Below are 26,916 nucleotides of genomic sequence, written 5' to 3' on the forward strand. Positions count from 1 at the left end.
ACTATTAATTAAAACCCTCTAAATTAATAAATCCGTCACATTATTAGTGCAACAACAGAAAAACTACTGTCAATTGATTGTTTTTTAAAATTTGAGTTGAAAATATCATAGATTCAAGTTTCTAAATAGAAATCATCGATAAACTTAAAAGTCTGACTATGTTTATCTTAATTATTGTTACGTCTCATTTATGTGATGTTACTTAATAGGTAACTTTTTTTCAAAATAACATATTAAAGATTTTAAAACAAATCATAAATATTTATAAAATTATATTTTTAAAAAAGTGCATGAATTAATTCGGAATGTATTACTTCTTTACTTTTAATCATAAAATCTAATTCAATCTTGAAAGAGAATTCTATTGAAAGGGTCCTCCTAAATAAGCGACTCTACCTAAATTTAATTGGGGCTTCGGTTCGGACTCGAATAATTTTGGATGTCATTTTCAGGAATCTATAATTACATAGTGTCTTAGTAGTGTTTGTGGCGATTTTGATATTATAATTGAATTATTAATTGGGTGTGGTTTAATTAGTAATGCGTGAGTAGTGGGTTGGTTTATAAATTATATAAATAAATTAAATTATAACTAATAGTTGAATGCCAAGTATTTTAAAAAATATTTAAAGAATTTAATTTTTTAAAAAATTAAATAAGTGGTTAATTTTGAATCTAAAGGTGGATGACAAAGGTATTTTGGAGCCAATCAATAGATGAGAAGGACATTTTGAAGCCAATAGATGAATGGAATACTTCAAGGGTATTTTAGGCCCTTTTCCATAATTTCAAATACTACATTGTAAGAGTAAATTGAGAATTTAGATTCAGTAAATTCTTAGGATATATATATATATAGATATATATATTTATATATAGGATTACAATTCCAAAAGAGCTATGATGAATTAAAATCTAACATGATGAACCAAAACATGATTTGAGTAGTTAATTGTAGTTTGGTGATTTGATGTTTGTCATTCGATTCTTCTCTTTTAATTAATCTGTCTAATTATATATATTATATTCAAATTATCATTGCATGGAAATAGAATTATAATTATATATAGTCTCAAATCATGCACACCTTACCCCCACAATTGGGGGCACAAATAGACAAACATTCAGCTTGCTTACATGATGGGATTGGCTCAATTTCAGTTCACATATACATTATTATATTATAATATCTTATAATAAAATAAAATATAAAAGATATATCACATAAATTATTGGATTTTGAGTACCCTACATCAATAATTATCTTATAAATTTTAAGTTATATCTATATTAACTGTATAAAGATTTTTATATTATTAAATCAAATCAATCAAATATAATAAGTTACTTTTCTGTTTTCCAAGTTATCATAATAAATAAATTAACTAACTTAATTGGATTGTTCTTGTTTGGATGGTTGTCACATGTTTAAAAATCCATATGTTTCATTGTTTTGATAAATATTCATTTGGACGGATTGTATATTTTTTGTTGTTTATTACAATACCATATATCAATAATTTAAAAAATAATTTATAAAAAAATAAGAGTAAAAGTTACATGATAGAACTATTATATAAAATAAAGGAAATAGGGTTAAAAATATTTTTAAATTATGTCAAAGAAATAAAAATGTCATTCATTTATAGTTTGATTTAAAAATGTCTTTCATATCATATTATGGTCCAAAAATGTTCTTATTGATATTTTGGGTAAAAATGATCTTTTTTTTAAAATAAATATATTATTTATTTTCTTTTTAACACATTTTTTGTTCTAGTAATATTTTTTTAAAACAAATAAATGTTTATCTTCAATTAAAAAAATGAAAATATTTCTTATTTTATTATAATTATTTGCTATTGTTATATAAATATAAGTTAATGATGGTATACTATGATATTATACATATGACATATATTATCTGTCAAGATACTATATAGAGTTATTTTTATTGATAAGATTAGATTAAAGAGGAAAAAAATATTTCCTACATTTAAAAAAAAGGTGATTTTAAAAGAAAGAAAACAAGATCATAGTTCTTTAATAATTTAATTAAGAAGAAAATATGGTTAAAAAGAAAAAATATATAGTTATTTGAAAAAGGGTATTTTGGATCAATTTTAGTAACTATATAGTCTTTTGGACTAAAATATTAAATGTAAGATATTTTTTAACCAAAATATTAACAATAAATATATTTTTAAATTAAACTATTAACAAAGGATATTTATATTCCTTTTACGTATTTTGGAGCTATTTTTGACTATTTTCCTTAGAATGAAAATTAAAAGTCAAAATTGGATCATTAGAATACAGTAAGCAAAGAGTACAAAATGAATAAATTTTTGTTACACAAAAAGACACCATATAATACATTATATGTAACAACTATCCAAACACATTGAATGATATGTTCTCTCTCCATCATACTTATTTTGACTTGAATACGTGTAAAAATAAATATATAGCAACACTATTAAAATATCTTTTAATTTAGTTGTGATTTTAAAGCAAATCACATGAAAATAATAAATTAAAAAAAAAAGAATCATTCTTTTCTAAACTAATTAAAAAAGTAAATAAATCAAACAAATTAAAATAAAAAAATTACTCCTGTACAGTGATCGACGTACATAACTTAAATTTTGTTTAAATCTTATATACTCTTTCTATTTAAAAAATATTAATCCATTTTTCTTTTTAGTCTGTTTCAAAAATAATGATTTTTTTTTGTAATATTTTAATTTCAGCTTTACATACAACATATTTAACGCCACAAAATCAAATGATAATTTTGTATGTTAGATCTAACTTTAATTTAGGACCACAAGATTCAAAAGTTTCTTTATATTCTTAAATTTCGTACCAAATCAAACCAGATTATTATTTTTGAAACGGAGAGAATAATAAACAATTATAAGAATAGCAATGTCTCCCTTTGACCATGTACACTTGTTTTCTTGCTTATTATCTCTCTCTCACTTTATCATTCATATAAACTCAAGCCACAATCTATACTCTATTCATCAAAATCTTTTCTTGATGAAGTAAAATCATAGAGAAACTATATATCACAAAATCAATTTATTTGATCCAAATCTCTATTTAATCTATAAAATAAATGGTGCCAACAACAACAACAACATCATCATCAGAAACTCTTCAAAATTCTTCAATTTCAGTAGCAGACAAGAAAACTTCTCAACAAAATGGTGATAACAACAATCAGGTAATTAATTAAGAATATTTAACTTCCTTAATTATTAAGTTTATTCATTTGTTTAATTAGATTATGAACATGGGCGGTTTAATTAAAAGTGTAAAAATGGTGATTTTTTTTCTGATTGGCTCTAGATAGCTAAGCTGTGTTTGTTAATTAATTAATTAAATTAATTATGGCCGGTAATCATCCTAATTAAATAAGTAATCGAGTAGTAATGACGATGACGTTTTTTTTTTTTAGGAAAAAACTATGGATTTCTCTTAAACTACTTGGTGTAGGTGAAATAAACAAATGGAAAAAATATATATATTATTTACCTATCATGGAAAATAAAATGTGTATGAATTTTTTCGTTTATTAATTAGAATTTGTTTAAATTAACTTTTCATTTTAAACATATTAAGTTATTTAATGTAGTTAACTAGTAGTTATCCTAACTCCTTCAAAAATATTACATTTTTTTTTTGTTTAAATTTTTATGAAATAGACATTTAAAGCAATAAAACAGTGAAATATGTCGGCTTTAATTCTCATTATTTTTATTTTTTTTTTAGCATATTACTTGTTTGCTAAAGCTTCAATTTTTTTAAAAAAAATTATGTAAGTGCTTTTCGAAAAATATTTTTGTTTTATGTTTTGCTAATTAATTTTAAAAATACTTTTTATTATTATTAACACAGTAATTTGTACTTGAACAAAGTTTAAAAATGTATTTAGAAAGAAAGAAAAAACACAATTTTAAGATTTTTTTTTTAATATTTCAATAGTGATTTGTACTTGAACAAACTTCCAAAAAAGTGCATTTAGTTATCTAGTAAATATTTTTGACTTTTCAAAACTTTGGCCTTAAATTAATTAACTCGTTTGGACAATAAGCACTTTTTCCTTGTACTATAAATACAAGTTTTATGTTGATGTTTAATTTAATAGACAATTAACTTTAACTGCAATCAATTTTTATACTCTTTAAATTATTAAATCTTAATAACTTTTTTTCTGTTATTTCTAAATATCTAATTGCCTCTTAAAAATAATAAAAATTATATATTTAAATATAAATTATATCGTTTATACTGAAACGAAGAAATATCGACTTTCTACGAGTTGGGTGGGGAAGGGAGATTATTGTGGGGTTTGTATGTTGAATAATGAAGAAAAAAACACTGCACGCCTACAATGAGTGCAGTGTATTTAGAAAAAAATTCTAAAGACATAATTTTATTTTATTTTTAAGTTGAAAAGCAAATGGAGACATAAAATATAATTGCCGCATGGTTGACTTGGCTTGCTTTGTTACTAATGATCATCAAAAATAAACTTTTAGCGTGTACTTTCTACAACAAAATACTCATAATTTATCATAATAACATTAGGTTTATTGAATTATAATACGATCTCGACTATTCATTAGGTATTTGTTTTATTTTATATATAATACATTATTAAAAATATGAAAAAAGATCAAAAATATCTTTAAACTATTAGGTAAAGTTTAAAAAATATCCCTTATTCATAATTTATTTGGCTAAAGATACTCCTCACTGACATCACCCTCTGATGATCCCCTATATCATGAAATTTCACTTAGACATCATTGTTGAGCGATATTTATTTTGAACTTCTCATGTAGGATCTTATTGTGTCATTTTGATACTTTTCGCTACATGACATGGTGAGTGTAACACACTCAAAGTCAGCTTGTAGAGTTTGTTTTTTTTTTCGAGCCAAAATTATTTTTAAAACACTGTCTTCTTCCCTCTTTCTTTGTGATTGTCTCATCCACCACACACCATCAATCCATGACGTCGTCGATACATCATCGTCATTAATCTTATTAAAATCGAAGTAATTTTTAATTTTTCAGATCTAAAAATCATAACAATCGTCTTTTTTTCATTATGTTTCTTTAGATTCAACAATTAAATTTTAGTGCCACAAAATAGCTAATTTATTTCGTGTTCACATATTTGAATCCTTTGTATATTCAAGAAATGCAAAAAAAAGGACTAATTCTACAATTGTTAGTTAGAACTATTTTTTAGAAGTAAAATAAGAAAAAAATTATGTTCTTATAAATTAATTTTTTACAATGTAACTATATTCTTTTAAAAATATTTTTTAAAAAGACGACAGAATAAAAAAGGGGCTAAGATTGAGGTGTGTGGAGATAAAGAGGATGGACGACCTAGTAAGGGCGGAGGAGTGGTTAGGGCTGGAATGGGTGGGGTGGGGCAAGGAAAATGCCTGGGTTGATTGAGTGCAGAAGACAAGAATAAGTTTCTTGAAAATTAAAAGTAATAAAAATAAATTTTCACTAAAATATTTAAAAAATTTTGAGTTTTTTTTATATGAAAATTCGATTACGTTAATTTTTCATTGCTTCAATTATAATGCTAGTGAAAATAACACTAAATTAAGAAAATTTAATGAAGAGATAAGTGACTTGCTAATAATGGTAGTGTGCCAACCTATTTCTTAGATGGAGATTGTGCCAACCTATTCTTACATGGATAGAATATTATTACCATCTTATCGTAAAATAATAATTATCTTGTAATTAATAACTTAAAAACACTAGATAATTGTCCATTAAACGTTTTAAAATATTTTAATATTTTATTTAAATTACATTTTATTTTTTTGAAATAGGTTACATTTAAATTCTAAATTTTCCTTTTAATAAAAATATGATCTAGTATAATTCAAACTTCAATTTAAATATTTTCATGATCAAACGTCCATTTAATTTCGGAGCCAGGTTCCCTTAGTTGGGGGCAATTGATCCAAGCCTATATGGGCCTATAATGGCCCAATTGTTCTAGTCTTCCCAAAGCAAATCCAATCCAATCTTTTAGTGGCCAGCAACCGCACATGCCATGTTTGTTTATGCAGATATTTTTTTTTACCGTAGTTTTTGAGTATTGCTTTGGGAACCCAACTAGTTGTATTTATCGGGTTCTGCTGTTTTATGGCGGGTGCACCACGGAGTCGACTTGTACTGTCTCTAGTGGTCCTGCTGGGGCTCGAACTGGTGACCTGAAGGACTTTGTTCTCAGGCTTTTACCAGCCGAGCTATCCCTCAGGATTTTTATGCTGACAAGTATATCTTATAATGTAAATGTATAATTTCCTCGGTTTCAATTTACGTGACTATCTGATAAGATACGACGTTTAAAAGAAACGAAAGATGACGTTTAACTATGGATTAAATTTTAACTCAAAAAGATATATAAATTTTTGAAATCTATTAAAATATCGTTTTTTAAAATTTAAAATTGTGTTTGAAAATGTATCTTAGAAAAGGACAGATTATTTGATATTTTGCCAACACTTTGTCCTACAAATATTATTTCTTTTAAGAAGATGGTGTTCTAGTTTAGACTTTTTTGATAGATTAATATAAGCCATAAAAAAAACAATTATATAATTAGACACGTTTTTCTTCATGTAATAGCAATATAATTTATTAAAAAGAATATTATATTGAATTTTTAAACTTAGGAAGATTCACGTGAATCATCCTATTCTCATACTATTTCAGCCATTCAGATATATATTCAGCCGAAAACGACTCCAAAATTATCATTTTTGTTTTAATTTATTTAATATTATTAATAAAATAAATTATATTATTAAAAATTAAATAAATATTTAAAATTATATTCTGAATATTTATAAAAATTATCAAATAAATTGAAACAATAGGAGTACTTCATTTGGTCCACAATGTCAAAAGCCAATCAACTACTTGTACTTCTATTTATCTAAATTTGCACCTTTTATATATTACCTTTTAGGATTGCACTTACAATTCTACTAAGAAGTAGCTTTATTTTTCTATTTTAATTTAATATTTTTTAAGTCAATTTTCAATATATGTTAAGACTTTTAATTAAATTTTTCAGTTTATTTACAAAATTGGATTTTTTATAGATTAGTGAACGGAGAGAGTTATTAATTAATGTATTAAGTACTTTAATAAATATATATATTTTTTTTTAGTTTGATCAAAGTATATATTTTCACGACTAATAAATTATTCTATCAAGAAAATAATATAATAATTTGTGCATTGATATTATGAGATGACAGATACATATAAAACGAAGAGAATATTATTTTAATTTTTAATAAAATTAGATCTTTGAAAATCGTGCCATTAGGTGCTTTGCAATGTCAATCTATTGTTGTTCCACGCAAGAACATTTCTTACCCCACACCCCACCACCCCCACCCCCACCCCTGTAATCCGTCACTGAACTGTAAACTCTTATATCTGTTTGAAAATCTTTAGCTTTGCGTAAGGTTTTGAGGGGTGTAAATGTTGGAACCTTCAAAATTGAGTTGCATTTCTTCATGGTCATTTTTCTCTTCACCTCCTCGTTTTTATCTTTTCTAAAATTGATTATTTAATTATACACGTTGACTGAGATCTGATACATGAACAGTTGGTTGATGGGCTGTAAGTTTTGTTGCAGGATTGAGTTTTTGATTTAAAATTCGATGACCCATTATGTTGTTTTATCATGATCGATTGTTTTGTTGTTGTTTTTTGTAAATTTAACTGCTTTCTTGAACAACCCCATGTTATTGATTGTTTAAAAAATGGCTTCTTTTTGATGAAAATGTTTACTGAAAAATGCAGAAATTGAGGGTTTCAGCTCAAAGAGAAGCTGCAATTCCTATGGGGGACTACAATGGTGCTGAGTACATAGGGATTAACGAGGTTCCATCTCCTAGAGCAAATAATTCTAATAAAGTTTCACTTTTGCCATTAATTTTCCTTATTTTCTATGAGGTTTCTGGTGGACCTTTTGGTGTTGAGGACACTGTGCAAGCAGCTGGTCCTCTTTTTGCTCTTCTTGGATTCTTGATTTTCCCATTAATATGGAGTGTCCCTGAGGCACTTATTACTGCTGAAATGGGTACTATGTTCCCTGAGAATGGTGGTTATGTTGTGTGGGTTTCATCTGCTTTAGGTCCATACTGGGGGTTTCAACAAGGTTGGATGAAATGGCTGAGTGGAGTCATTGATAATGCACTTTACCCTGTTATGTTCTTAGATTACCTTAAATCAGCGATTCCTGCATTAGGTGGTGGCCTTCCTAGGATTGTAGCTGTTTTAGCACTTACTGTGGTTCTCACTTATATGAACTATAGAGGTTTAACTATTGTGGGATGGGTAGCTGTATCGCTTGGTATATTGTCGATGCTACCTTTTGTTGTTATGGGGCTTATTTCGATTCCCAAAATTAGGCCTGAGAGATGGTTGGTGGCAGATGTACATAGTATTGATTGGAACTTATATCTGAATACTCTTTTCTGGAATTTGAACTATTGGGATTCGATTAGTACTCTTGCTGGAGAAGTACGTAACCCGAAAAAGACTCTGCCTAAGGCTTTGTTTTATGCTGTGCTTTTAGTTGTGCTGTCTTATCTTTTCCCTTTGCTGATTGGTACTGGAGCTGTTCCACTCGAACGTGAATTGTGGACTGATGGATATTTCTCAGACATTGCGAAGATACTTGGTGGAGTTTGGCTCAGATTTTGGCTTCAAGGGGCTGCTGCAGTATCAAACATGGGTATGTTTGTAGCTGAAATGAGCAGTGACTCTTTTCAGTTACTTGGTATGGCTGAGAGGGGAATGCTCCCTGAGTTCTTCGCAAAGAGATCGCGTCATGGAACTCCAATACTTGGGATTATCTTCTCGGCTTCTGGTGTGCTTTTACTTTCATGGTTGAGCTTTCAGGAGATAGTAGCAGCAGAAAATTTCTTGTATTGCTTTGGAATGATCTTGGAATTTATAGCATTTGTATGGTTAAGGATTAAGTATCCAAATGCACCACGCCCGTTCAAGATACCGGGTGGAATAATTGGAGCCATCTTGTTGTGTGTACCTCCAGCCATTCTCATTGGTGTTGTATTGGCCTTCTCTACAATCAAAATTATGATTGTAAGCCTCGCTGCTGTTGCAATCGGGATGGTGTTGCAGCCATGCATTAAGCTTATCGAGAGGAAGAGATGGTTGAAGTTCTCAACTAGTTCAGATCTTCCTGATATCACAGCACATGGTCCATTAATTCGATGATTCTCTAATGAGCTACATCGTTATAAGGTTTATCTGTTTCACTTACATAACATCAATGACAACTGTGTTCAGTGCAGACTTATCGTGGGAGTCTATGAAAAACAGGCAACGCCAACAGAATTGGTTTTCAAGGTTTTGTACTGTCCCTTTTCTCTTGAAGGATCTTATGGTAGCTTCTAATCTCGTAAGCTGTATTTGCCATGGTTTTCTGCTTGTGCCTTAGCTACAGTTTCCAGCGCAACTCCAGCAGAAGTGGTTCATCAAAGGTTGGTTGATCCGTTTCTCTTAAAGGACGTTATGGTAGTTTCTAATTTTGTCGTTGTATTTGCCCTGCTCTTGAGTTTATTGAAGTAAAGTAGCTACCAATGATAGTTCAGGGAATTGTGTTAGAAACAGATGACAATTGTTTTTTCCTGGATTGATCATGTTACTTGTGTGTAATGCAGTGTGCTACTAAGATTGATAACTTTTGAGGTGTAAATGAATGCATATGTTCGTAATTGAAACCAAATTCAGCTTTTTTATCAAGACATGGACGAAAATTCTTTTCATATAGGCAAATCAGAACAATAAAAAGTAGTTATAGCTCTGAGAGGGTGTGCTTTACTTGTAAAACTCAAGCAGAAGTTGAAACACTAGACCAGACTAGACAAATCTTTTCACAACAAAAAATCGCGTTTATCTTGAATATAACCACCATCATACATCATTTGGATGAAATTCATGGAACTACTTTAGTTTGACCTCATTCATAAGACTTTCAGATGATTGCTATTTGAAATGTAACACTATTTTACCAACTTAGATACAAATCCTTGACGAGAAACCTCTTGACTTAGACAAACCATCATTTATAAACGAACACTCTTTTGGAGTTCATTGAAATGGGGAATACACATTCAGTTCAACTACAAATATGAGAGATAAATAGCATTTGATTACTCGCAAAATGAAATATCAGTGATTCTACAGCTCTTTGACACAAACGACAGTTTCCGCAAAACTATTTCAGAGATAGAGGCATCAATGGAAAATTTAGCACCAATTGTACAAAACAAGGCCATATTTGCTATCTGTTACTGTCAATAGTACATAAGATGCTATCTAAATTGATATGCAGAAGCAACCTACTCTACACAGCTGAAAGCCTCCAAAATCAAGCAGGGACTGTTTATTAAACTGTCAAAAGGATTTCATTCCCTGTAACACAACCTGATTAGCAATTAGATGCGACGCTTCTTTGTGAGGCGGCATCCATTATGGGGTTTTCGTGTTGTGTCCTCAATGAATACCACAGGGTTCTTATCTCCACGAGAATGAGTGTAGCCCTCTCTGAAGCTTAGAATAGCTTGCTTCTTTTTCTTAAAGTAAGTAAACCCATTTACTTTCATGACCACAGACCCCAAGCCTCGGTCCCTGGCTTCACGCCCAACATGTTCAGCAGTTGATTCAGCAGAGTATCTTGCAACTTTCCCTCCTTTTCCTGTTAGCTTACCTGCACTAGCTCCAAACTTTTTATTCCCTTTCGAATCTGTCACAGTTACAAAGGCATTGTTGCGAAGAACCTTTATATGAACAATATCAGCATCCTGCTCAATGTGATACCTAGAAAGTGGAGCACCACTCGGAAAACGCCTTGCATTGTCCTCCGTAAGTCCTCTAACAAAGTCCATCGGCCTATAATTGTTTCCCATTTCAGCTTCCTTTGGGCTACCAGAATGTAAGAAACACCTCCTACCAACATTACATGTTGAGCAACCATTCGTTCCCGAAATTGAGTTCTGATTACTGTATATTTTGCTTTCAGTCTTCCCTTGAATACCTGCACCAAAATTGATCCTTTGAGCAAAATTTCAAAAAACTTATCTTAAGACCAGAATAAGACACAAGGGCATGTGTATTTCAGAAGCTCAGAAAATATTGTAGAAGAGATTCCTCGATCTCCGAGATACTGAATTTAGATAGACATTGTAACAGGTTTAAATACATTTAATTAATTATAGATCACATGTTCTACCATTGATAACAACCAAATCGTAAGAAAGAGTGAATTGAAACAAACAATCAAAACCTATATAGAATTAACAAGATAAGAGTTTGAATTAGAATATAGGGAGGATAGATTTAAAAAAGGAAAGGAGAATCAAAACCCATCTCTCTTTCTGTTACTCAAGAAGCTAGTAACGGCGAGGCTACTTATAAAATCCAAAATCTCTACTCCATCTCTTTAGAAATCTCTCAGAGAAATTAACTATAAGGTCTCACAATACGGCGTATAGTGAACCATTTTCTTTCTCCCACACTATGAACAACAGACTATCTTCAATAAAAACCTTAGTTTATCAAGAAATGGAACAGTAGCATAATAATCCAACAGGGTGGGGAAAACAAATACAACAAATGACAGATAGCCAATATCAACAAGTTCCCATCATGGAAAAATTTGAAAGAACACTCTAGAGAATTTCGATTTTGCAGTGCTGAAAGACAGGATAATTCTTAATTTTTATTTCTCGCTTACCTATTTAAGCAGCAGCATAGATAAAAGAAATCAAGGCAGGTAAGCGCTACTGCACTAGATTTTTTTATGTCTTCACCTGTTCCTAATGCTATATGAGATGACTTCTTAATTTGGTTTTATCACTTCTCTGCAAGATTTCTGTTTTTCTCTATAATATGCATATTCACAAAGTGAGAAGAAAAAGACCAAATATTAGTCCTCCATCTTTTCCATAAAAAATAGGTTATTTTCCACCTTCATTCCCAAAAATCGTAGTCTTTAGTTGAAATCTTCCATTTACTTAGAAATCGGAATCAAATAATATCCATAAAATGCTAGGTAATTCATAAATCCGCAAGCAAGGAAAACCTCCAAGTAACATCTTCCATTTTGATAGTCCACTATTCTACATTATAATTGTGATGCATACTCCCTTTATGCTATCTTTGATCCTCCTCAGTCTGAAACAACTTAACAAATTCTTCGTGTACTAGAGAGAGAAATATGAATAGTTTTTCTAAAATTGTGCAATTAAGGATGGAGAAGCTTTCACTCTTCAAGTGAAATTCAGTAAACCAGCAAGTAGATGCATCATTCATCTTGAATATCAAGCAAAAGATTTAATCATTGCATCGAACAAATATTGAATATAAAAAATAGATGTCATGAGATTGGTGTAATTGGAAAGCAAACAGTCACTTGCAACCATTGAAATAAATTTTAGGACAATACGCTTCAAAACAAGCTCAAAACTAAATTCACACACTTCAAATACTAATGGAAACCAGGTATAAAGCGATACACAATTTGATGAAGAGAATTGCACAACATTTAACAAGAAGAGAATAAACAGCACCCACCAAAATTTGGGAGTGTTGAAAAGGTCCTGAAAGCTTGAGGATGATCCAAAGATCGTAATTTGAAAGCATTAGCAGCCCATAGGACGCTCCGAATGAGTTTCATCTTGCCTGTAACAATGCAAATCACTTCAACTTAACATTTATTTTGACAAGAAAATTATGAATAACCAGAAAAACCTTTCTTACAAAACCCCAAATCTATCGTACTTTCTTCCCATCTTCTTATTGAACTCATAAAATGATATCACATCTCTATAATAAAGTTATTTCACCGTTAGATGATTAAATGATAACTGTGTGATTCCTATATACAAATGGAAAGAACATCAAACTGTTAATTAAGAAATGGACATACAAAGAGACCATATTCCTGTAACTATTTTAATCCAATAGTACCATATGCATTAGAAACAAATCCAACTAAATATTTTCAGGGAAATTAACTTAAATAGCAGTCCGCCCAAAAAAATAGCCCGCGTATGTGTAATATATGTATAACTGTTGTACCAAATGTTTAACTTGGTTGCAAGCCCAGCTAACAATCATGACTATGTAAGAGTCATATTTCGAATATAGGCATCAAAAAAGACTAGCATAGAAACATGATCACAGCCCACAAACACATCTTCCAACAAAACCTGCCACCAAGCTTTAACAAGTTGCTAACTTGCTCATTTTGTGATAGGTCCCAGTTACCCCCTTCTTCCTGACCTCTGGAAGTCAAAGCTATCGCCCGTCTAAATGAAATGGAATAAATCAAATCAATAAGCTTTTTGTTTGATTCAGGTCGCAGCGAGGCCAAATTCAATCAAGGAAAGAGGGCTTAGTGGGGTTACAGTCCTACAACAATATCTGTTATGTACAAAATACAAATTGTAGTGTAAAAGATCACACAACCCAATCTCACATGTGTAATTATCATTATAGTCTTGCACCAAGAAGATACTCAAACTTGCTCCTTTCACACCCCCAAGGAACAAAAATATAGAGAGTAACATGTTCTAGTCTATGATTACTAGCTGAATGAAATTACCACAGCTCAAACACACCTTTTCTTTTAACTCAAAGTACAACATAAAGATCCATGAAAACATAAAACAGCAAGAAATCAAGATCTAATTTTTATACAAGTATTCATTCAGAAATTAAGAAATCAATGCTGAGACAATCTTCAATTTGGATAATCAAAGCAAAAACAAACGCAAAATTAAAAAAAAAAAAGCACAAAAATTGTTAATATGCCGCTGAAACCGAAAAAATGATGAAAATAACAGATAGAGAAATTATAAAGCTTGAAGTTATGGAGAAAAAACTTACTTTTGCCACTGAAATCGCAGAAATGGAGTAAAGAAGAAAGGAAAAGATACGACTATGGAGGAATGAAGAAAGGAAGATGGAAAAAAACTTAGGGCTTTTGTTAATGAGGGTATTGTTGGAAATAGAAAAAATTATAAGGCTTAAAAAAGTAAAAAAAATATATATATTTTAAGAATAAATTTATAAATCTTTTAACCACTTTTTAATTTTGTCAATAATTCAAAAGGGAAAAATTTAAAATTAAGAGTGACAGATATTGTGAACACTTTTAAATTTGATTGTGAATTATTTAGTTTCATTCTTGAATTATTAATGGTCTTAAAAATGCACTTTTACTTAATTAACTTAATATAAATAATTTGAGAACAAACCTAATGATTTTTATCAAAGTTCATGAGTGTTTTTAATACTTTCTCCAAAATTAAAGACTAAAAGAATCATAGAGAGTTTATGTGTTTGATTTGGCAAATACAAAATAATCTTTTTTGATTTAGTGGACTTTCGAAATAATGATAAAATATGCATCCTAGTGTAAATTTCACTGGATATGTTTTGATACTTTGATCGATTGAATTTTCTTTACATCAATTTTAATTGTTTAATTTTGATTATTTTTTTAGGAAAAAAGGAAAAATAATATTCAGAACTATCATTAATGATATGCATATACCCTCCGTCATACTTTTAGGACAGTGGTGAACATATATATCCTTCACTCTAACGAAAGACTAAATAGGGACACGTGACACAATCTTATTCATCGATAATATTTAATAAATGTCGGGTCAGTCGATGAGATTATGTCATGTATATGTCCGTATTCATAAAGGGTATATATGCTCTAATTTTTGGACGGCATGAGCACCAATGTCTCAAAAGTATGACGGCAGATATTTTACATATCATTTACGATAGTTCAAAAATATATTCGTCCTTCCCTTTTTTTTTTAAAAAAAACAGAATCGCGTTGAAGGCCTTAATATTATTTACTTCATATAACAAATAATTGTGCATAGTTTTAGTCTGTAACACCCAGGTAATCTAAATTACAATGAATAATAATTGAGTCCCTCTTGCCTAAACCTGATACAAAAAAGTCAACACACATCAACATAATTCTAATCACAACATAAATTGATGAATTCAATGCTTTAACAAACCTCTTAAACATACAACTTGTCAAAATATAAAACTTATAAACCATACTGGTAAAAAAATATTCCTATATGTAGTGACTCAAATTTTCTTTATTATATATATAAATATAAAAACAATCTTTTCCCTCATACTTAAATACTTTATTGTTCTCAATAGGAGTAATAAGGAAGACCAATGCAAAATAAAAATTAAAACAAATCCATTTGTTCCTTGTACTGAGAAAATAACAATGAGAAAAATTGTTTGACATCTTGGCCTCAAGAACTGTTCCAATCCTTTGCATTCTGTCATGTAAATCCACTTATTTTCTATCAACTCTTAATGATCTAACAATAGCTCATGGCACACAGCTGTTTCACTCTCGTCGACAAGAGTACATATTACATATTACATATTCACTAGTCTCGTGTCAACCAAAAGAGAACGAAAGTAACAAGTCTTTGACCCAAGTATAACGTTGCAGCAATCTGATATTGACTGTTATGATCTGAACTTAGATGTCAGCGTCAAGAAAGCTTGCAGAAAGCGTTACCTGCCAAACGAGAGAGAGAGAGAGAGAGACTAGTGTCAGACTTTAGCCCATCACAATGCAAACAAGAACATGATAACGAAATCAACCAAAGATTAGGGCTTTCAAAGAATCAGCCTCAGTGAAGCACATAATCAAGTGTCATGTTTTCAAGGTTAATGTGAATTCAGTATTACAGTACATATGCCATTTTCATTTTATTTTTTTCGCTCCATTCTTCCTTGTATATCCAACACGATCAAATTTTGGTTAAAAAATGTTCACAATGAACACTGATGTCATCATTTAAAAATGTTAGTAATCAATGTGTTCATGTGTACTGCAATCTTTTCCTCTGGTAAAATTATAAATTATATATATTAATGAATACTTATTCATGTATAGAGCAACCTCAAGAGTAGCTTGTGTTTGACATGTACCTTTTCACCAAGTTTGAATGGAGGAAGACCCTTATAAGGGCATGTACCGCAGCGGAAAGCATCACCAAGACCACACTGCAGACATCAAAGACATGTCCCCAAAAATACATAGTTTAAAAAAGGAAATCAATTGCAGAACTCAAAGTAGATCAAGAAAGAATTGACTACTTGTTCAGCTGCCTGCTAATCACAATATAAACATCAATCAGTTACCAAATGACACAAATAAAATAATTTAGAAGGCGAAGAAACAAATTAGGTAGTCGAAAGGCACTTATACAAAACTATGACAGTATAAGGCAATAAGTCATGAACTTTACCATTCTCAAAAGAAGAGAATAAAAAAAGGCAACAAGTCATGAGGTACCAGTTAAAAAAGACATGTATTTTTTGGGAAAACCATATTTTGTGTACTCTTTACTTTTCTACACTGCTCATTTACTAGACTAGACTTTTCCCACCAAATAAATAATTATAAAAGCATTAGTTTAGAAAAACACAACAAATAAACATCATTTTGATTCCTCTGAAGAGAAACTTCTCATTCAAAGAGGCTAAGTGTTTTGGGAGAGTGAAAATTACGCCAAATAATCTTGGCGACAAGAGTGATCTACTATATGATATAAATCATTATAAAAGAAACCATACACTGCCACAGGCAGATTGAGGATTGTTCAGTTGTTCAGCAGTTGGTCCAAGTTGCACTTTTGTCTCAGCTTCAGCCCGTCCGCACGTACAATTTTTACATGCTTTCTTTGTTTTTCCAACTTCACAGTCATCAACTGCACCGTCAAGTAAGCAACAAATTGAATTAAATACACTACTGAAAGACTAATAATGTCAAGAGGTAAACAACCTTAGTGCATTAAACTTACCACTTGGCAATTGTGGTTTCTTCAGATCTTCCTCAGTGAGAAGGCTATCCTCATCAATAAGATCTGAATCATCATCAATCTGAACTTTCGGTAAACTTTTTGCGACTTTCTTGATAGAAAAGGATGAACCAACCTTCCATGAAGGTTTCTTTGCTGTTATCTGTTCACAGATTAAATTAGCCACACGACTTTTTAAAGTCAAAATCAAATAACTTCAAGGCTTTTTTTACAACATCTGTGTCTCAGTCCAAGCTAATTGGGGTCAGCTTTGTGAATCCTCTGTATCCAATCCGCTTCATTTGGGCCCATCATTCTACTTCTTAATTTATCATTTAGGTCAAGTGGAGGTTTTGTAAAACTAGGGATTGTCAAAATTTTACATGCATCCCTATGACACCATCATAAAATATTTGACCAAGACAAAAGAATCCTATCGAACACTAGATTCAATCTAAAAGTGTCCCTAATAAAGACCAACTTCAAGGTTTGGGTTGCAGTTGAAAACTGAATAAACATCAAACAGTATTATCAGTGACTAGATTAGCATCATTGTCAAACCAATAAAAATAAAGCCCTGAATGAGTTTAATGCCATGAAATAGCTATTAAGAAACTTATGACAACTTTATTTATAAAAAAAGAATTTATCACAATTTGAAATGAGAAAGGAAAAAAAAATTGAAAGGGGGATGATGTGGTCCTGTGGAGGAAGACAATGAGCAAAATCCAAGGCATGTGGATGAAATACTAACCACGATAGAGTGGCCAGCTTCAAATGACTGTGTATCAGAGAATCCAGCCAATAATAACTTGCGGTCATGGGTGGATTTTTCCTGCAATTCAGATAAAAGGACAACTCACACCCCCATACAATTTCTCCATGAAAAAAATACGCACAGAGTGACAATTCACTCACCTTCGAGACTGATTGAGAACTTAGGCTAAGTAGGACTGTTCCACCAGGCTTCAACACTCTTGAGATGTCCCCACACAATTTATCACTAGGAAACTCAAGGGACCTACAGATGAGAGCAACAACATCCATAGATGCAGTCTCCACTGGTGTCAGACCTGTAATAACCAGATGTTAACAGCAGGAAAAAGAATACATTATTACGGATGTCTAGCCAAGGGGAAAGCACATGAAACAGAGGTAGAAGATACTTAAGTCAAAGGGGGCACAGAAAAGGGAAAAAAAGAATATTAAGGAGACAGGTTCCCTCTCTTACCACCAACTTGAGGACTTCTTTCTCCACACGATGCTCCTCCCACTTACACCCTCTCTCTCTATGTACCAACTTCATGTTTTATGACAGAATTACGGTGAATAAGAACAGTTTTTGCGCTAAGAATCTATTACATGAAGCATTCAAGGCTGTAGAAACAGCTTCTAATTATTCAAACTGCTTTCTTAAGTCACCTATTTATCTCCAAAAACTACCCACTAGAAGAATCTAAGAATACTTAATCTACAGTCATATACTTCTCAAAAAAGATTCAGACATTTGATCCAAGCAAGGAAAGAATTACGTCATATAGATACACACAATTCTTCGAAAATATTGCAATTCTAACAATCTAATTAGTCTCTGGACAAAAGGACTTCTCAATAATTGGCTCCACGTTCTATTCTAGTGTAGGTTTCCTTTGATATCGCATACAACAGAAACACTAGTCCTCAGACTTGCCAAGAGCCAAAAGACTAAAAAGGCATCAAGATCCATTATGGCTTTGAGCATAAAGCACAGCTTTTTAGCAAACACAGGCAACACTGAAGATGTATATGTGAATATCAAGAAGTATAAATAAATATAGAAATAAACACTAATTATTTGGACCAAGGCATTGAGAAAAAGATATAATTATACTTAGATAGGGGTTGTGGAGGTCACGGATTAGGTAGAAGGTTAGTTAGATAGTTAAGTGTTGTCTCACTTATTTCTCTGTACTAGTAATCATAGTACTCCCTTGTAATTTCTTGTCCTTTGAGTTTTGTCATTATTCGCTCCTTTTTGTACTTTAATTATTGTTTTATCTTTTAATGACTTATGTTCAAGTTGATTTGTACGGTTGTCTATAGTGTCAAGTTGATTTGTATGGTTGTCTATACTATCTCGCCATGATTTTATCATTTTCATTATTTCTTTCTTTATGCTGCTTTGGACTGTTTTCTTGGAAACAATCTCTTCACCTAGGTAGGGCTAAGGTCCGCGTACACTTTACCATCCCAGAAAATTTTGTGGGATTACACCGGGAATGTTGTTGAGGTATACAATATCATTTCATAAATCCAAGGCCAAAAATTGGTCGTATACCAATGGTATACCAAAAAGTAAAGAACCTTCAAATGATATAGACCTCTACAAAAGATACCCAATCCTCTAAACATCCCAGAACTACATGGATGCACCAAAAGTAAATATGGGATAGAAGACTACTACTCCACTGCCCAAAACTAAATTCTACCCCTTCAAAAGCTCTCATATTTCACTCTTTCCAAATGAACCATACCAAAGCTAGAGGAATAACATTTCGTGCCCTGCTTTTCCTCTTGCTTTTTCGAGAGAGAGCATATCCTTGACAGACTTTGGCATCACCGAGGACATACCAAACCAACTGAACATATCCCACCACAGTCGTAGCCTGACAGAAGTGTTGTAAAAGATGATCTACCTCTTCATCCGCCTCCTTGCATAAGTAACACCAACTGATAAAAACAACCTTCCTTTTCCTAAGTTCCTCCGTCAAAATCACCCCTCTAGCAGCTAGCCATGAGAAAAAAACACCTTCCTTGGCAACTGAGGAATCCAAATCAACTTTACAAAAAATGCCTAATCCGCCTTCACCAATAGCTTCTCATAAAAGAACTTGACAGAAAAAACGCCTTTGTTCCCCAACTTCCATCTCATAGAATGGGGTCCTTAGATGGACTCACAATACTAATGGTGTAAAGCTAACAATCTTCATCACCTCCCATTCCTCGAAATCCCAAAAAATATCTGCCCCTTGTGTCCCCCTAAATCCTACCTTGTCTTCATCAATAAATCCCAAAAACAAAATTTTGAATAAAACTCTTCATCAAATTAACCTAGAAAAAACATTGCAACAATCTTTCTTTTTGATAGGCATATATAGTAACAAACTTTTTCTTTGATAGGTATAACATGGCGATGGACTTAAGAAGGAAGAAGCCACGAATATCAACAAATCCAAATAGACTAGCAAACATATTATAATCTATAACCTCATCCCAAAAATGAAGATAAAAAGATCTGAACGCTGACAATGAAGTGAGCAAAAAACTGACATAGTAAACAAAGTGAGTCACTCATGGTCAGTTGGTCACAACATAAGCATTAAGAAAACTAGAGAAGTATCAGTGCAGCACACTCAAGGGAGGGACTTTACTCTGGGCTGAAGCTTGAGTAACAATCATTGGGTCCAACTTCTCAACTCCCTCTTTCTTCAAGATATTGATTGCGTTGTATACCACACTAACTGGTACCATAACATCCTCGACAAGCACCAGTATACTACCATCTCCGTCTTGGCCGCCCTACAAAAGAATGAAAACTCGAATTTAGAAAGAAACTCAAAAACAACATTTACACCTCAGAAAGGTGTGTTAGCAATAAAACAACCCATTCCCACTCCCCCACCCCTCACTCACCCACCCAAAAAAAGGGTGGGGTGACATGACCAAACTACGGCTCTACCTAAATATAATAGTCAATACACAATTTGCAGTAAACTCACACTAGGAAACTAATTCAATTCCCTCTACACTTTTACAATCTTATTCTAGTGTTGTCAAATGCCCGCTTAAGACATACTTTTCCTAGCCAATGCGCATATTCATGAAGAAGGGGCATTAAACAATTGATATTTTACTTCTTCATGATTTTTTCAAATTTTTTGTCCATATATTTTTGTGAAATAGATTTTGTCCATATATTTGTCTTTCGTGATTATAGTTATTCGTCTTGAACTACACATACATAATTGTATATTTTCACCATTCGTCCCCTTCTTCGTTAAAGGGCACGCTTTATTTGGGCTTTTTGCTTAAAGCCCTTATGGACCTTAGAGTTTCGCATTTGATAACTTTGTTCATGCTCCAAGCACATTATGAAACGCCCAAAAAATTAGCAAGAATTATGAAAAGGTGGTTAATTTATCTAGTCCAAACAAAGAAACACAGGCATGTGGAAATTAGTAATGAAGTTACATAGAATACTACAAATACTAAAAAATATGAATGATGGTGTGGATGAGGGTGAACTCCTCTTTGATAACGGTTGATTCTTTAGAACAAATCTTATATCCTTCTTTCTTTCTTTATATGAATGACTGTAATGAAAGACTCCTTCACAAAAAAAGAATGATCGTAAGGAAAGACTAGAAACAATTTTCCTCCTGTAGGTAATATGATGAAGTAGATCTATATACATTTTCCACTTATTTCATGGTTTTTTTATTTTTCAACAAAATTTTAGTAATTTTACCTTTTTGGTGATTTATCTTTTTTAAAAATATTTATTCAGATTATATAAATTTATAATAAATTTAAAAAGAAAATATTTTAGTTGCATATATAAATAATTAAACTCTCTGTAGCAATAACATATTAGCAAATATTTCATTTCAAAAACTGAAAATAAATAATACATACTAAAAGTCTAGAACTTGAATGAGAAAAAAACAGAACAAAAGTCAAAACAGTGAGAAACAAACAGAAGAAGAAGAAGGAAAAAGAAACGGAGGAAGAAGAAATCTAAAGAAGAAAAAAAGAAATATGCATTGGTTGGACTTTGGAGTCGCCGGAGAAATTTAGTTGAGTCCACTAGTTGGAGTCCAGTCGCAATCGCAGTCCAAGAGTGCAATTGTGCAAATTTGAAAAGAAAACCCTAAAATTACCTTTTAACTTTTAAAACCTTAAAGTGGTCGCCATTTTTTAAGAATATACAAAAGGCAACAGCTTTCTTGCCTCTCGCCTTAGTCGTCATGGCGTTTTTTAAAGATCATCTCACTACAAAGCTAATAGGCGATGAAGGTCGGGTCGCCTCGCCTCGCCTCTCGCCATTGGCGACAAGGCGATCGCTTCTCAGAACACACAACACTGATTACTATACTACCACGAAAGTTTTTCATTTACATAAAACTAAGAATCTGTATTCTGTTAATCTAACTAAAAATAAAGGTAATAATGTCAAGCTCGTCACCCCGGGCTTTCATTTATAGACAATAAGTTTGATTTAAACTGTTATTTAGCTTACAACGAGTTTATTTATGCTAAAGATGCAAATATCTGATGATTTGATATCATAATTCTCTTCCTTCTCCCTTAATCCATAAATTCCCTTCAGTTATGATTAGAAAAAATGGAAGAGGGCGGAGCCAAGATACTGTTAGGGTTCATCTGAACCCCCTTTCGGCTGAAAATATTACTATTTATGCATGTTAAATTATCTTTTATATATATATAGTAGATGTCGAACCCTTAGGTTAGTTCGTGTGTTATTACTTCTTCAGATTTTGAACTCCTTGTTAAGAATTCTAGCTCCGCCACTGGTTACAAACTTACACCTACCTAACTGGTTAACAATGATGGCTGATGCAACTAAATATACTTCTGATTTACAGAGCAAGATCACGAAAATAAAGTCGAGGTCATTGAATTGATAATTAGGAAAGGTTAACTAATACACGCAACACACTGATAGGTGAACATTTCTTCCAACAATTGTTCAGTCCCAAACAAGCTGGTATCGACTATATGAAGCTTCATTTCTTCATTTTAATCTCATATCATATCATCATCATCTGATCATACTAAATAAAACAGGATTGACAAACGAAAATTGCTTCCTATCATCTGGAAAAAAAAATGGAGATAGAAGGAAACTTACCGTGACTGCCATGACTAACAACAGGCGGCGACAAAAAATTGCAGAACTGAGGGGATAATTGAAGAAGAAGAAGTTCCACTCCTTCAGGCTTTCAGTTTTTTTTTCACGTTCTGAAATTAGGGATTTCTTAATTCTAATTCCCAAATAACGAACGCATCTAAGTGAAGAACTAAAAACCGACGCCGTTTTGACTTTGGAGTTCTTTGAGAAGAAAAAACAACAGAAATTGAAAAGTAAGACCTAATTTAATTTGGCCTCAACTAATACCTAGACCTTCTAACTTTGATAGTATATAAACAGGGGCGGATACTTGGGTTCCAGAGATTCACCTGAATCTCCTCCGATAAGAAATTACAAGGTGATTTTTTTTTATATTTATGTAGATATATTAATTTTGAATTTTCTCATGAACAAGAAAGAAGCAGAGATTCAGCTAAATCTCCTCGGTAAGAAATTACAAGGTCATTTTTTTGTATATTTACGTAGATATATCAATTTTGAATCCTCTCATGAACAAGAAGCAGAGATTCACCTGAACGGTAAAAAATAACAAGGTGATTTTTTTATATTTATGTAGATATATCAATTTTGAATCCTCTCATGAACAAGAAGCAAATTGTAGAGCAAAGTGGTAGATCTCCTTCTAATTGTGACCCTCGCGTCTAGGAATCGAATTTCATTATAAACATTTCATTTTTTTTAGCTTCTCATCTTTATTTAGTTTTAGAACCAATCTTTCACATTTTTTGCTATTTCCTTGAAAATGTGTTTTGTTGGCTTATTCACATATTTATATTTATATTTTTCGAACCTCTATATGAAGATTTTAAACAAATAAACGTACGTGATATCCTACACAATAATTTTATTTCTATGTGGTGTCTTACGTGATTGTAGCAATATAATTTACCTAGATAGAGTTTGAAATCACACTAAAAAAATTATTAAGGTGATTGAGAATGTAAGGAATTATCACCGACCTTTATAATATTTTAAATTTTGAGGAAAATATAACTAATGTAGAAATATAAACAAATATAGAAAACAATTAAATGATCAATGCCACAAACAAGGACAAAGGAATTTTAACCATTCAAGCTATAATAACATGAATATTCTCATAAACAAAGATTAAAATCAAGAATTAAAATACTAAGAAAAAAAAAAAACTATTACAAAGCTTCATATTGTAGATGATCAAGTCTTAGAAAACTAAGACTATCCAAACATGTTGGACCTCGAGGCATACACTCTGAACAAAAATTATTTGATGTAAAAGAGTTCCTAACAAGAGTTTGATTTCTAGGGTTAAAGATGAAAACACAAGCTCTTTTTCGTTCAAAAATGATAACTTCACGATCCTTTGTACAACCCGCAAGGAAACTATCACGTACAGTAAATCGAAGTATTTTAGCTAAACATTTCCATTCATCTTGTTCCATAATCCATACGTTCGATCCTAGGCAACCGTTAAAAGTAGACAAAACATACAACTCCTTTTGACATATGAATTCCGGTAATGAAAACTCCTCCAATTCGTCTGACTTTGCGTTGAATCGTATAACTGTAGAATCTTCACTCACGTACTGAAAAAGCCTACTGTCAGACCTACACCAATAAACATAACCTCCACTAGTGCTAACACCCTCACAACATTCATGTAGATATGGCTCTAACTCTAATATAGGGATATTTTCTTTAATCATCCAAAAATTCTTATTTGCATAGCAGACGACATAAAACGACTCATAAATCAATATAATCTTGTAATCATCAGTACGAGAATCATAACACAACCCACAAGCATTAGGAAGCACGAAGGTGTTGTTTAAATATGGACACACAAAAATTTTGTGTTGTCTTATGGATGGGTTCCACAAAATAAATGTATCGTAAGCCTTATGCGTGTACAATAGTAGCAATCCATCATGTGAGCCTATGACATGAGAATTCGACAGAGGGAGCAGTTTCTTTTCTACGATAATTAGCGGATTTTTCAAATCTGTAAAGTCGATTTCTTTTCTTTACTTCTTTGTTCATGTAACAAGAACTTAATGCGTCCCAAAGCTCTAGATTGATCACAATACGCTTTCTTGAATTTATCATCGGAGATCATTGTATTCCATAATTTAGAAACAGATTGAAAACGTAACAAAGAATTAACGGGCAGACTAATAAAAATGTAGAATAGAACATCACATGAAACTAAGGTCATTACTGTGCGTGATGAAGAAGAGTGGCGGAAGAAAGCAACATATATTTATTAGGGTTTAAACCTTATTTATATACGTTTAATAAATTAAATAAGTTAATTAGTGTACGTAGAAAAGAGAAAACCAGGATGTCAACTATTGAGAAATTGTAATTGTGTGAAAAAAGGACTCTTTTCCTTTAGTGGTTTATACTTTATAGTTTATTTTATATTTATATACTAATAGAAATAAGGTTACTTATATTGTCCCAAATCAATTAAATAAAGCAGAAAATAAACATCAGATAAATATTTGATTAGGATAAAAAGTTTGTTATCACTAATGAACTCATTTCGTTATTGTGTTGAACTCAAATTATGGTAAAGAGTACCAGTTATTACTATTATTTTGAACAAATTTGAAAACTTGTTATAAGTAAGGCCCAAGTTCCCTCTACAGTTTAGAGTTTAGTCTATGATCGAAGTTTCAGAAACCACGTCTTAATTAAATAAAGGTTATATTTTTTTGAATTTCTTTTTTATTGTATATCTTTTGATTTACATGGAACACTTCGTGACTTCACGTAGTTGAAAGCGCTTAAGAGATGGCCGTCACGTAGGCCAAAAACGTATATAAAATTAGAAAGAAAAAGAATTCAGGAGGTAATAAAATCTTAGTTTGGTTAAAATATAGGAATAATGCACAACTACCCTCAACCTATGACCGAAATTTCAAAGATACACTTATACTTTACTATGGTCTTATTATCTGCTGAACTTATTTTATTAGTAATTTTCTATTTTTTTTCGGCCTACGTGGCACTATCTTAATATATATATATATTATTAATTGATACGAACTCTCTATTTAGTTAATTACGACAAAAAATTACTTTCCATATTTATATTAAATTATTAATTGATATGAAGAGAATTTTTCAAAAACAACTAATATTAAGCCTAAATTAAGATTTTTTAGCTATAATTTTCATATTTAATTATAATTAGTATCTATATTTTTTTAATTTAGTACATGCTATATTCATTGTATTTTTGAGCAAATTCTTATAAAGATACACATACATCTTAACTAAATTAAGATTTTTACCTTTAGTTTTCATATTTATAATTCACACTTGGTATTTTAATTTGCTATGTTGCATTCATTGTATTTTAGGTGATTTCCTATAAAGATACAAGTACATCTTCACTAAATTGAGTAAAAAATGGAAGAGATCTTTTCTCATATGGTAAAAGTATCCCTATTTTAAATTGTTATATTTTTTATTATGTGCCTGTTTTCATCATTATTTTAGAGAACTCAAAATCAAGTATAACCTTTTAAAAAAAAAAAATTAGTAATCGTTTATCGTTTATTGTATTCATTATGAATCATTTATATTCAAAGATTGCCAATTTTCTTTAATCTAATTTTATTCATTTATCTTCTACCGATGTATGCATGTATGTAATTATAAAGACATAATACATAAATATGTCTTTGGCTTAAGTCATTAGCGTCCCCTTAAAGTTGTCCGCATAATTCACTTAGACACTTCAACTAATACTAGTACCAATTGAATACTTTTACATATATAATAATCGTTTCTACTAGACATTTTTTTATAATCAACAAAAAATATAAAGAGTGTGTGACACACTTGCGGTGACGTGACAACATGACTAATTAAAAAATAACATTTGACATTGGGACCAAAAATTATAAAAAAACACATTTAATATCTAATTTTTTAAATTAGAAAAAGAAAAATGAAAATGTCAACCTATTCTACCCCACCTTACCCCACCCCACTCCTACCCCCTTTCATCTTCATCTTTATCCCC

The 26,916-nt window shown here is 31.2% G+C and overlaps 3 protein-coding genes across 8 annotated transcripts; 1 reads left to right on the forward strand and 2 right to left on the reverse strand.

Moving 5' to 3' along the window:
- Nucleotides 1-2,801: 2,801 nt before the first annotated feature.
- LOC101256208 (probable polyamine transporter At1g31830) lies at nucleotides 2,802-9,842 on the forward strand. 3 transcript variants are annotated; one of them, XM_004245890.4, is made up of 2 exons: nucleotides 2,802-3,232; nucleotides 7,872-9,842. In XM_004245890.4, the coding sequence occupies exons 1-2, from the start codon at nucleotides 3,125-3,127 to the stop codon at nucleotides 9,312-9,314; spliced, it is 1,551 nt and encodes a 516-aa protein (XP_004245938.1). In that variant the 5' UTR covers nucleotides 2,802-3,124; the 3' UTR covers nucleotides 9,315-9,842. The 3 variants fall into 3 exon arrangements, with proteins under 3 accessions (XP_004245938.1, XP_004245940.1, XP_004245941.1); XM_004245892.5 differs by lacking the exon at nucleotides 2,802-3,232 and adding an exon at nucleotides 7,358-7,585; XM_004245893.5 differs by lacking the exon at nucleotides 2,802-3,232 and adding an exon at nucleotides 7,360-7,688.
- Nucleotides 9,843-10,231: 389 nt separating this feature from the next.
- On the reverse strand, nucleotides 10,232-14,131 carry LOC101267044 (small ribosomal subunit protein uS11m). Of its 4 annotated transcripts, none has more exons than XM_069288294.1 (4): nucleotides 13,992-14,099; nucleotides 13,182-13,411; nucleotides 12,675-12,782; nucleotides 10,232-11,136 (listed from the first exon to the last, which is right to left on the reverse strand). In XM_069288294.1, the coding sequence occupies exons 3-4, from the start codon at nucleotides 12,775-12,777 to the stop codon at nucleotides 10,538-10,540; spliced, it is 702 nt and encodes a 233-aa protein (XP_069144395.1). In that variant the 5' UTR covers nucleotides 12,778-12,782; nucleotides 13,182-13,411; nucleotides 13,992-14,099; the 3' UTR covers nucleotides 10,232-10,537. The 4 variants fall into 4 exon arrangements, with proteins under 4 accessions (XP_069144395.1, XP_069144394.1, XP_010325615.2 ...); XM_069288293.1 differs by having other exon boundaries at nucleotides 12,861-13,411; nucleotides 13,992-14,096; XM_010327313.4 differs by lacking the exon at nucleotides 13,182-13,411 and having other exon boundaries at nucleotides 13,992-14,131.
- Nucleotides 14,132-15,220: 1,089 nt separating this feature from the next.
- On the reverse strand, nucleotides 15,221-23,417 carry LOC101259472 (anamorsin homolog). The gene is made up of 8 exons (XM_004245901.5): nucleotides 22,881-23,417; nucleotides 20,380-20,527; nucleotides 17,888-18,042; nucleotides 17,724-17,804; nucleotides 16,973-17,132; nucleotides 16,746-16,879; nucleotides 16,098-16,172; nucleotides 15,221-15,681 (listed from the first exon to the last, which is right to left on the reverse strand). The coding sequence occupies exons 1-8, from the start codon at nucleotides 22,890-22,892 to the stop codon at nucleotides 15,643-15,645; spliced, it is 804 nt and encodes a 267-aa protein (XP_004245949.1). The 5' UTR covers nucleotides 22,893-23,417; the 3' UTR covers nucleotides 15,221-15,642.
- Between the last annotated feature and the right edge of the window lie 3,499 nt (nucleotides 23,418-26,916).

The sequence above is a fragment of the Solanum lycopersicum genome, chromosome 8 (assembly GCF_036512215.1).
Source record: "Solanum lycopersicum chromosome 8, SLM_r2.1".
NCBI lineage: Eukaryota > Viridiplantae > Streptophyta > Magnoliopsida > Solanales > Solanaceae > Solanum > Solanum lycopersicum.

Coding starts and splice junctions, on each gene's coding strand:
- LOC101256208 (XM_004245890.4), top strand. CDS start 3,125: ATGGTGCCAACAACAACAACAACATCATCATCAGAAACTCTTCAAAAT. Junction 3,233..7,871: donor ATGGTGATAACAACAATCAG/GTAATTAATTAA, acceptor TGAAAAATGCAG/AAATTGAGGGTTTCAGCTCA.
- LOC101267044 (XM_069288293.1), bottom strand. CDS start 12,909: ATGAGTTCAATAAGAAGATGGGAAGAAAGTACGATAGATTTGGGGTTT. Junction 12,783..12,860: donor TACGATAGATTTGGGGTTTT/GTAAGAAAGGTT, acceptor GCATTGTTACAG/GCAAGATGAAACTCATTCGG. Junction 11,137..12,674: donor TTCAACACTCCCAAATTTTG/GTGGGTGCTGTT, acceptor ATTTTGGTGCAG/GTATTCAAGGGAAGACTGAA.
- LOC101259472 (XM_004245901.5), bottom strand. Junction 17,133..17,723: donor AAGCTGGCCACTCTATCGTG/GTTAGTATTTCA, acceptor ATCTGTGAACAG/ATAACAGCAAAGAAACCTTC. Junction 16,173..16,745: donor CTCAATCTGCCTGTGGCAGT/GTATGGTTTCTT, acceptor TGATGTCTGCAG/TGTGGTCTTGGTGATGCTTT.